The sequence below is a fragment of the Myotis nattereri genome, assembly GCF_964212035.1.
Source record: "Myotis nattereri genome assembly, chromosome: 18".
NCBI lineage: Eukaryota > Metazoa > Chordata > Mammalia > Chiroptera > Vespertilionidae > Myotis > Myotis nattereri.
In genome coordinates this window covers 8,325,640-8,337,689 of record NC_138093.1, presented here as the reverse complement: position 1 = coordinate 8,337,689, position 12,050 = coordinate 8,325,640, and the positions used below count along the sequence as shown (strand labels likewise).

Here is a 12,050-nt window from a genome sequence, read left to right as displayed (position 1 = left end):
GATGGGACACTTTATAGAATTTATAATATAGGATGAAAGAAGGCACAAGTCTCTTTGTTTAGAAATTTCTATCTTGGTTTTTTTCTTCCTGCCTGGGCTTCTGTGTGGTTGGCACATAGAAATTTTAGTTCGAGCTGTATATTGAATGCACTGTATGTAGGTTTAGAGAGCAGCACATTTAGCCATGGGTTTGGAGCAGTATCACCTCTTCATCCAGAACTTAATCTGGAAAGTACCTCCAAAACAGGTTAAAAGATTCTTTTTTATATTGTCATGATCTTCCTACATTTGTAGAATAAGTGGGCAGAAGAATGCTCCTCAAAAGCTTTGCAGTAGATTCTTGAGTGAAAAATAACACACCAACATCAACTCTCTTTAGGAAAAGTATAACCCTATGCTCACTTCCCAGTCAGTGTGCTTAGCTGTTAAATTAATTTCCTTACTATCTGAGTGAACCAATATTTCGGAGACTGCTCCCTAAAATCACAAATTAACATGCCTAAATAAATTTGGGGTTAATTTCATTCCTTTATGTCACTAATATGATTTCCAAAGTAATTTTAAGTTAGGTCAGTATATCTGTATACATGTTAACATAAGGTTACACACACACACAGCTAACAATAATGGATTAAATGATTCTTCAAGAGGTTGTCCTTGTTTTGTTTTAGTTGAGCAGTCCTGAGAGTAGTTTGACACCACCTCTCTCAACCAACCTGCATCTAGAGAGTGAGTTGGATGCATTACCAGGAGTGGAAAACCATGTGAAAACTGAGCCTACAGATACGAATGAGAGCTGCAAACAGTCAGGGCTCAGCAGCCTTGTTAATGGAAAGTCTTCAATTCGAAGCCTCATGCACAGGTCGGCAAGGATGGGAGGAGATGGCAACAGCAAAGATGATGACCCAAATGAAGATTGGTGTGCTGTCTGCCAAAATGGAGGGGATCTCTTGTGCTGTGAAAAATGTCCAAAGGTCTTTCATCTAACTTGTCATGTTCCAACACTTCTTAGCTTTCCAAGGTACCAGTGAAATAATTGATTTTTTGATGTTTACTTTTATAAACAAACAAACAAACCCACCAGAAAGTTAGGGCAGGGGGCCTTCTTAACCATTGCATATATAGTAAAACGGGCCTATTCCTTTGGTATTACCTTCTAGAGAAACTAATAGTTGAACAATAAACTGTCCAAGATGTAAGTGCTGCCGCATTAATGATAAAGTGTAGATTATTTCCTGGCCTTCAGTTTATATTTAATGTAAACAAATTAGATAAAACTCTTAATTATAAGGGGCAAGGGCAGATTTCCTCTTCAAGTTAATTTTTAAAATCTATTGCCATCATTTTAAAAAATATATATGTTTTAATTTGAGAGGGAGAGAGAAACATCAATCAGCTACCTCCTGACGCCCCCTACTGGGGATTGAGCCTGTATCCCAGGCATGTGCCCTGACTGGGGATCGAACCAGTGACCTCTTGGTGCATGGGACGATGCTCAATTCACTGAGCCAAACCAGCCGGGCTATTGCCATAAATTTTAATAGGTTCTACAATTATTTTATTTCTGAATGCTATTTAGTTTTATGACAACTATATTAAATTTTAACCCAAACTTTTTTAATGTCTGAAAGCTCTCAGAAGACATTTTAAAGAAAAAACTCCTTGTAAAAACACTTTCAGTGTTGTGAATATTTTTAGAAACAGCTTTCTCTTGACCACTGGAAGTAGTTAATGGGTTCTGCCTGCCTGAAGCACTGTGTGCAGACTTCTCAGGCTTTTCTTTGGATCTAGGTGAAATGTCTTTTAGTCATTAACTTTGAATAGACAATTACTGAATTACTTATTTAAAAGTAAATGATTTGGGGATAAAATAAAGAGCATTGTCCTTGGACCCCATGTCGGCTAAATCTAGTTTCAAGTATAAAACAGCTGTCATTGAGCACCCAAGGCAAGCTGAGAGGCCAGTTCATGCAATGGAATAGATGTGCTGGGCGGGTTACAACGTAGTCTAGCTATAACTCTGTAGGGAACTAATTAACTTGATTACTTTGGGCTGCTCACAGATTTTTAGGGATCGTCTACATCTACAAGTGGTAGCTGGTTTTAGAAGAGCTCTTTTTCTTCTTTAACATTTTATGTTCACAGTTTCAGCTTCAGTTGATTTCAGAGATCATAAGTTGAGTCATACTTCTTTCTGTCTTTCCTCTTCCCCAGCCCTTACCCTGGGTTTCTTTTAAAGGAAAGTAAACTGGTGTTCTTGAGGAAACTCACCTTTCCTGTCTACACATAACAAGCTTACATTTCCTCTCAGATTTCTGAGAAACAGTGATTTTAGTTGAATGTGAAAAATTCAACCTTTTGGCTTAGAACACTGGTGGATATAAAAACGGTCAGAATATTTTTCTGAAGAATTGTATTCTTACTTAAATCTTAGGAGGCATAGTCATTTGCCAAAGATGCCATAAGGGCCTTCTTTTTCTTTACTCTTTTAGAAGAGAAAAGTATTGGCATTTTGGCCTTGAAATGAAGGCTTTTCATATTTTTCTTGTCTTTGAATAGTAACATCTGCTGGAACATTAGAATTTTGCCACTGAATGCCTTCCATCAAAGGCAGAGGCTTTGGGGGGAATCGAAGCTGTTGGCACACAGTAGTGTAGTCTCAGGATGTAGACTTTACGTATGTGTGTAAGGGAGGAGGAGAGTGAACGTGCCTGACTCACTGGAGTTTATGGTTTGATGGACTGAGCAGACTTGAAAACTAAGGTGGATATGTGCATGTGCTTGTATTTGTAAGGGGGTGTGTGTGTGCGTGTGTGCGTGTTCGTGTGCGCGTGCGTGTTCGTGTGCATGTGTGTGTATGCGTGTGAGTCTAGGCTTTTGACTGGCCATGAACAAATAGTTGTTTTATTTTTGTCATGTTTAATACATGCCAGAACAGTACAGGACACCTGAGGAATCCCATGTCCTGTACTCTTTTCTTGTTTGTTAATACGGGATCATTGTGATTACTGGTGTCTGAGAATTGGTCTTACGCTGCATACTGCCCATCAGCTTTGTACTATGAGAAGACCTATTGAATGCCAAGATACTGGTCTTATATTGCCTTCCAGAAGGTAATCAATTGAAGAATGACTGGGAAAATTTGGGGAAAGTTTTATCATACAATTTCACTTTATGAAAAAAAAAAATAGAAACGAGAGAAAACAAACAACCTCTAGAGTCTTAACCTCTAGAGTCTTAACCTCTAGGGAATTAGCTTCCCTAGAATGGGTTTTGTTGTCATTATATGGACTAATTGTCTGTTTTCCTCTTTAGTGGGGACTGGATATGCACATTTTGCAGAGATATTGGGAAACCAGAAGTTGAATATGATTGCGACAATTTGCAACATAGTAAGAAGGGGAAAACTGCACAGGGATTAAGCCCTGTGGACCAAAGGGTAAGTGTGAAATCAGTTGGTGTATTATTAGGGATTCTGTAGTTGTCTGGCTCTACATTTTTTAAGTGTGATATACATGTAACCTGATACACTTTCATTTTTTAATCTTTCCATCTGATGATATATTGATGACTTCTGAAATCTTTATCTCTAGCCTCAGCTTTAGACTCATACCCAGTTTTCTCATACTGAACATGCCTCAACCAAAATCTTCATTTTTAATTCTCTTCTTCAAAAAGCAAAAGCAATAGATAGCAACATAAAAACTGTACTTCTCCCCCAGTGTATTACCATTATCTCTGTTGCTCAAGCCAGAAATCTGAGAGAAATAAAAGAATCAGGAGTGACTTTATAATATTATGTTCTTACTTCCCCTAATGATTACTTTATGAGATAGCCATCATAGCCTGTCATCTGCACTACTGTAATAATCTCTTCACTGGACTCCCTCTGATTCTACTCCTGCCCCCTTACAGTCCATTTTCTGTACTGTTCATAACGTTCTTTTTAAAAATGTAAACAGGGCTATCACTCCCTTGCTTAACATCCTTGAACAGCTTCCCATTGTATTAAAAATGGAATCAAAATCCTCTTCCTCACTTCAGTCGGATTTCTGCTCATGCAGTCCATAGTCTGATCTTCATAGAAAAATACCTTTCACATAGTTCTGTGGTTAATTATGTTTGGCTCTAATCTGATGTATATACTTCACAAAATCCCCCCTCCACTATCTATGAAGAGAAGGTATGTGTTTAGAATGTACAAACTTAAAAGAAATTTAAGCAAATGAAAACTAAAGGTAAAATGCATTTCAGTTTATTTCTCATTTTTTAAAAATATTCTAGAGTTGGGTTGAGAAGATAGATAGTTTTTATTTAATTTTGAACCTGAGTGGAATAATTTCAAGAAAGGAATTAAAAACATGTCTGGCCTGCCACAGGGGGTTACAACACGAGTAGCAACAGCAATAATTTATAGATTACTAAGTAATCTATAAATTATTGTACAAAATGCTATATGTTGCTTTTCTGACTTCTTCCATGTGTATAAATAGTTGCATTAATAGTAGATAAATTACCTTTGTTATCAGATAAGAACAAAAGCACTCTCTTTGATAAGTGCATTTAAAGTAGAACAGAAGATAGTTTCAAAACTAAACGGGAAACGAAGCGGTTTTCTTTGGGTGTAAGTTTAGTTGGAGAGCTAGTAGTAGTAATACTATATAATAAATGGGTAATGTGCAAATGGATTGAACGGCTGAATGACCGGTCACTATGACATGATGCACACTGACCACCAGGGGGGAGACGCTCAATACAGGAGCTGCCTCTGGTGGTCAGTGCACTTCCACAGGAGGAGTGCCGCTCAGCCAGAAGCCCAGAAGCCTGGCTCACAGCCGCTCCCTGCGAGGGCTCCCGACGGCGAGAGGGCGCAGGCCGGGCTGAGGGACCTCCCCGAGTGCTCGAATCTTGTGCACTGGACCTCTAGTACTTTATAATGATAAACTCATTCTCAAGAAGATCTTATTAGGCAAAAAATACTTAAGGGATTTCTTACCTTTTTTTTTGGCCAGAAATGTGAACGTCTTCTGCTTTACCTCTATTGTCATGAGTTAAGTATTGAATTCCAGGAGCCAGTTCCTGCTTCGGTGAGTTGTTTTCCTTAGTACCACCCTGGTGAAGACTCCTCTGTTAAAACTCCAGCTTCTTGAAGACTCTCCTCAACCTCTCCAAGGCTCAAGTTTTCTAATACTATTTCATCCCTCATTGGGTTCTTTCAAGGGATATATAGTCTATGGTAACCTGGGTAAATGTTTTAGCATCATACCTAGTAGCACTTTAAATATTTCTTATTAATCAGAAATTTTAGTAGGGCCAAGTGGATATGAGGTCCACTAGTTAAAATTGGAGTTTGTTTTTAAAGATTTTGTTGCTCTGATGGAAATGTAGTGAATTTAATTTCCATGTCCTCTGTACCTTTAAGGTAAGGGGTAATAGGTATAATGGAAATAATCTTGAACCTAGGAGTCAGAAGACAACTTCTCTCAGTTCTGCCATTAGCCATCCTTATAACTGGGAAAATTACATATATTCTTGCCTTTACTCTTTAAACTGTGCAGTGGGAGTATTGGACTAAATTATTTCTAAGATTCTAGTTCTACGATTCTAGGTTCTGTAGGTCAGGGAGAAAACAATCTATGTATTTGAATAAACATGTAAAATTTAATCTTTTATACTGGCTCTGCCTTTATAAGCCCTCTTTTATGAAAAGTCAAGATTAAGAAAAGATTGGGAAAATTTTGCAAGTCAATATTCTTTAACTTAAAGGGGACTTTAGTAAGGAATAAATCGTTGCCTCCGACATCCCATAGCAAAAGGAACATAAGATGTGCTTGGTGCATCATAAATGGTCTGAGACTATGCTATACATCTTTATTTGTTAGCCAACATTTGTTGAATTGAGATGTTACTGAATACCAGATGTGCTATACAATATTGAATAGTAGATTTGTGTACTGAATAGCTTCAGAAATGAATTTTACAGCACAGAAGGTCTAGACCAGCAGTTCTCAACCTGTGGGTCGCGATTCCTTTGGGGGTCGAATGACCCTTTCACAGGGGTCACCTAAGACCATCAGAAAACACATATATAATTACATATTGTTTTTGTGATTAATTACTATACTTTAATTATGTTCAATTTGTAACAATGAAAATACATCCTGCATATCAGATATTTACATTACGATTCATAACAGTAGCAAAATTACAGTTATGAAGTAGCAACGAAAATAATTTTATGGTTGGGGGTCACCACAACATGAGGAACTGTATTAAAGGGTCGCGGCATTAGGAAGGTTGAGAACCACTGGTCTAGACACAAGGAATATGTTTTGTGCAAATAGTAATCATCTGATATTAGTAGGTCTGTCTTGTCTTTAAGTTCATGAGAAAGTGACTTTCAAATTATTTTTCATGAACTATTGAAAAAGCTTCTCTATGTTTAGTTATTTCCCGAGGATACAAATTTTTGGCCAAGAGTCGGGGCGAGAACTTCCCAGCATGACCACTGAGTGGTTAAACATTATTTTTGGCGGGGGGGCGGCGGTATTCCAATCTTTCTTCCTCTGTTGCTATGTCCACAGTACTTTGTGATAAAAAGTTAAGTCCTCTAAAAGATATCATGTTCTAATAATAATAATACCTTTTGTAACCATTTTCCCTTTCCTATTTAAAAATAACCTCTTCAGGAATCATAAAATTCTGATGAGCTACCTGTATCTTTACATTAGTGACTGGTTATCCTTGCTATTTGCTTTCTTTTCAAATTTACTTCTTAAAGATAGAACTTAGGGGCCTTCATAACATGGATCCTGCCACATATTCTGAACATGATTTGATTTTCATGATAAAATTGGGGCCAAAGATAAACAGTACATTCACTATACCCCAAATTTTCAAGTAGCTGACTCATTAGTCAATACATTTTCCCCCTAAAATTAAGATGCTATGGATTTTCAAATTAAAAACAGTTTGGCATTTGGGAGAACCCTTATCTAGCCATATTTATTTGCTCTTTTAGATACCAAACTACTATAAAATTATAAAGAAACCAATGGATTTATCTACCGTGAAAAAGAAGCTGCAGAAAAAACATTCCCAACACTACCAAGTCCCAGATGACTTTGTGGCTGACGTCCGTTTGATCTTCAAGAACTGTGAAAGGTTTAATGAAGTATGTTAGCTTCCAAACTGTAGTCTGGGATTATTAGTTTTTATTTGTTTGTTGGTTTTATTGTTTGGATTTTGCTTTTCCTGCCAAGTGATTTTTCTAATTTGATTTAAAATTTCTTTTTCTGCTTCAATTCTGTCAAGAGTAAAATTGTCATCTACAGCTCCAAAAAAGAAAGTTTACTGTGTATGATTTGAAGTGTATACTTAAACATAATAAATCAGGAATGTTATTAAATATCCCTTCCTGAACAAGTTGAGGAGTTAAGTATAGAAAGTAGTCTCTAGTTAAGTATGTTTTGTGGGAAACTATTATAAAAGCCTAAATTTTGGGTACATTGAGTACATTGAAGAAAGACATTTGTAACAGGGTCCTTTGATTTTATTATTGACCATATAAATGTAGGACCTTAAAATCAGCAACACCTCTCTGGTGGCTCGTTTTGAACAGTAGCCCAGAGTATATAATGTTGAGTTTTTGGATCTCAGCAATGTGACTTTCATTAACTTTGGCTTTGTATTTTTATGAGGATAAGGATTTGTATCCATATCTTGTAAAGAAATGTGACACACACACACACACACACACACACATACCTCCCTTAAGGAAATAATTTTGGTTATCTTTGGGAAAAGTCAAGTTGCCTTTGTTAAGGAAATTTTTCATTATTACAGGAGAAAATGGAATTGGATGAGAATTCATAAAATCTTTAAAAAGGATTACTTTATTACTAAAGTCTTATCTTAATTACTGGTAAAAATTGGGTGCCATGTGACTATTACTAAAATAAATCACATTGAATCATTTAAAATTTACTCATAGCTGCTTCTGGAAGCATCTAGATGACTGTAAAAAATTTTAAAAAGTTTACTAGGTGAAAAGTCTAGTCACCTCAATAGCAGTATGCCACAGAGAACAGTAAAACTAAAATTAATACAGTCCCAAGGTTTTGTCTTGTTTTCTAATGCACTTAGGTTACTTTAAATAAATGTGCTTTCATGAACTATAGCTAGCATTTGCCAGGGAGAAGGCCCATTTTTTTCTGCTTTAGTAATAGTTAAATAATTTATGATTAACTAATTGTCATATAGATGGCATTCTGATTAAGTGGTTTGTTGAAAGTTTGGCAGATTTTTAAAAGCAACATTTCTTAAATTATTCATCTTACAGATATGTTTCTCTTAAATAGATTGATATATTCTGACCAATTTCTATTTAGGTTAACCCCAGTAATTCAGAATTTGAGATAATTATTGAGGTTTCACGGTAGCTTCAGTCTTAGAACTTTGTAAAGAAAGTGGTTCCATGTTCTGTAAAACTTTAGGAAGCACTTATAATCTGGTCATCGCACTTATAATCTGACATCCCTAGTATGGCTGACTTGTCGCCAGTCCTGTGCAGTTTTATAATTTTAGAAAGGATTTATAATTTCCCTTTTTTTTTTTTGACTCTGGTATCCTTTTTAGATGATGAGAGTTGTTCAAGTTTATGCAGAAACACAAGAGATTAATTTGAAGGTAAGCTTTTCAGACCATGCACACTTGGTGAAGGAATATGCATTACCAATAGGTGAATATCCTATCTTTTGCTTGCAGGCTGATTCAGAAGTAGCTCAGGCAGGGAAAGCAGTTGCGTTGTACTTTGAAGATAAACTCACAGAGATCTACTCAGACAGGACCTTCGCACCTCTGCCAGAGTTTGAGCAGGACGAGGATGATGGTGAGGTAACTGAGGACTCTGATGAAGACTTTATACAGCCCCGCAGAAAACGCCTAAAGTCAGACGACAGACCAATACACATAAAGTAAAAAGACACGAACTTAAACCAGTTGTTTAAAAAGAGAGCGAAAACACTTAAGTGTTGCTGGAAAATTCTGCCTACAGTGGGGGCACCTCCTTGAAGAAACTGATAGCTTTTACACAGTATTAGATTGAAACAATGGACAGAAACCACATTCTTGTCAAGAAGGGGAGACAGCTCTGCACCATTAAAAGTAAAAATAAAAGTGAACTACTTTGAAGATTCCTGTTACTGAAGAGTTTTGACTGTTAGAATCGGCAGATGTGGATTATGTGGTTTGACTGGTGCAGGATGCTGGATGCATAAGTAAATAAATACGTGCGGGTCATGTCACTTGATACATTGTCTCTGGACCACAGCGAACAGCTAGCAAACAGTTCTGGTGCCTCTCCCTCACACACACACTGGCTTGTCTTCTCGTCCAAGCTGACATTTTCGATGTCGGTGCGGATGTGCACTGAGTCACACACGTACATTTTCTCTCATTTTGATGCTGTTGGGCCTTAGGTTTTATATTGGTTTAAAGAACTCAACAGGTTTCTGTTCATACTTGGAGTCTAGGGAACATGACCATTGACCATTATTTAATCAGCGTTAATGGTCTACTGAAATAAATATGGTAACTGTTCAGTAGGAGATCATGTAATTATAGTGATCATTCCCAGAAAACATGCCCACAGACTGCATCTCTCAACCAAATCATCGGCTCCTAGTTATTCCCATGAAAGGCAGAATGTTGACTATTGGCCTAGTTTTTGTGTATTCAGATTGGATTGAGGAGGGGATAGCTGGCTCTGACCCGTCTTCCTTCATGTCAGTTTCCGATAGACCACTATTGGCAAACGGTAATCTGTCAGCTACCAAATGTGTAACATTTTCTGTATTTCACTTTGTCTTATTTGTAAATAGTGAACTAAAACTTCTGGCAGATCGGCAACATTTGCTGAGCCTGTTTTTTAAGCTAATGTGTATTCTTACTAATGTTCCTATCAAGAATGGATTTGTAATATATGCTGTCTATTTCTAATGTTCACATTCATATTTTGAGGTTCTATCTTATTTTAATAGAGAACAGACTTCTCAGAAAATCTTCAGAAGCAGCTTATTATTAAAATATCAAAATATTGAAATAAACCCGGTGGGGTTAGATTACTCATCTGTCCACCAAGTGGGACATTGCATGGACTGGGGCCTAAAGGACAGAGAAGAGACTTGTAAGTAAATCCTGAAAATGAGCCAATCCCCACTTGAATGGTTCCTGGAGTAACCCACCTTTAATCCTGATTTCAGCACCCGAGGCAGATACACCATCTTGGCTCTGTCTCATTTTTCTTCTCATTTGTGATGCTCATGTCCAAGATGTGTGTCTAGACTGTATACAGGCTTCTCTTTTGTTGGATTAACAATTTTAGTCCTACTTTTGTATGGACACATTAGAATACAAAGTGACCAAAATAGAAGACTCTCCATTAGATATTTTCAGATATCAGATTTGTGGCAAATCGTTTGCCTTTTAAAAAATCCAGCTGAAGCAGTTCAGACAGGTTACTCAGAAAAATTATTTGACATAATTGTCTAAGAGGTAAATATTTTTTAGTGCATATTGAATAAAATAAAGTGCTTTAAAGAAATTATTATGCAAACTCCTTTGGGCTGTTGTTCTTTTCTTAACAAGTGGTGGGGGTAAACATGAATATGATTCAAGCCTTCTAATGGTATTGATTTTGTCATTGCTATTGACTTATTTCATTCTCTAACTTCCTTTTGGCTTCTCTTTCAGTTTTGTTGTAAATTTAAAAAAACATATTTCAAACTCATCTTGCTCAAATTTTAAAGAAGAGTTTTCTGATAAGAGGGAGAATATTGTTTAAAAAATGCTTTTATCTGTGCTTATTCACCTCTTTCCTATAATATTTGTGATTTCATTATCAGGAGACATACCTAAGGGCACATTTTTGAAAACTGGAGAGTTAGCCGTACAGCTTCATTTTGTCTAATGTTTTTTGTTTGCTCTCTTTCACTATTATTAGATAGTAAGTCATAAATACTTTCTACCAATGGCAGAAGAAACAAAATTTTAAGTAAATATTTATTTCTCAATACTTGGGGCCTTAAAAGATAATGTGTTCTCTTAAAGATATTACCATGTTAGATGGGGTTTATCCCCTTTGTTTTATTTTAAGATTGGTTCTTTGGTTCTTAAAAAGCCACTTTATTGTCAACATTTAATAGGCTCCATTTCTGTTAACAAGATAATTCATACTGCTGAGGAAGTACCATTAATTAATAGCTGTCCATAAACCACCATTAAATGAAGTTGTTCACTTTAGATTTCATTTAAAGCTTTTTTTGCACACTGATCACTGTTACTAAGCTGATCTGTGCACTGATATAACTGTTCAAAAGTATTAACTTGATATTCAGAAATCTTACATGATTTCCTATTATGTTTTAAAAAGACAAACATTGTATATCAGTTCCTGTTTGTTTTTATACTCTCACATTTGTATTCTTCCTTGAAAGGCAGTATTTTAGATTTGGAGATGTTAATGTTTCCTTAAAGGTTTGCAAAGTTTTCGCCACATTTCAGTTCCTATCTGCTATGAGAACACCAAGAATAAAGTGTTCCTTAGTCTGTTCCGCTGGCCTACATTGGGATATTTTAACGCTGAGCTGAGCTGATTCACTGAAGGAATTACTTTATAAGGTGAAGCATGTGTGTGTTCCAAACCGCTAGACTGTGGGTCATGCTCTGCACGGCCGCAGAGAAGTGATGCGGCATTGGAGCCATTGTTGAAATTAATCCATTTTGGAATCAACAAGGTACTTTCTGACTCTGTTTCTTATATGAGGGAATTTTAAATAAAATTTAAAGTCAGTTAATTCTCACTTTTTGTTGTAACAGTTTTTAAAATTTTTCATTAATCCAAAGAAACAATGTTTTTAAATAGAAGCAAAAGGTTTATAGTGTGCAATTTGTAGATTTATCAATTACCTCAGCAGGTATCCTGCCATGTAATTAATTATTAGTGATTAGTGTTAATAAGTTAAAAGATTTAGGTCTTCTGACTATGCCCT

General features: G+C 36.3%; 1 protein-coding gene across 2 annotated transcripts in view; it reads left to right on the top strand.

Moving 5' to 3' along the window:
- Nucleotides 1–11,034, top strand: part of TRIM33 (tripartite motif containing 33) — a 62,601-nt gene extending 51,567 nt beyond the window's left edge. Inside the window, exons 15-20 of one of the 2 annotated variants that reach the window (XM_081112545.1) lie at nt 672–1,021; nt 3,316–3,439; nt 5,013–5,087; nt 7,022–7,174; nt 8,638–8,688; nt 8,767–11,034. In XM_081112545.1, coding sequence (XP_080968671.1) covers nt 672–1,021; nt 3,316–3,439; nt 5,013–5,087; nt 7,022–7,174; nt 8,638–8,688; nt 8,767–8,979 — 966 coding nt within the window. In that variant the 3' untranslated portion in view covers nt 8,980–11,034. The remainder of the gene's footprint in view (nt 1–671; nt 1,022–3,315; nt 3,440–5,012; nt 5,088–7,021; nt 7,175–8,637; nt 8,689–8,766) is intronic. The other variant, XM_081112546.1, reaches the window with a different exon arrangement.
- The last annotated feature ends 1,016 nt before the right edge of the window (nt 11,035–12,050 follow it).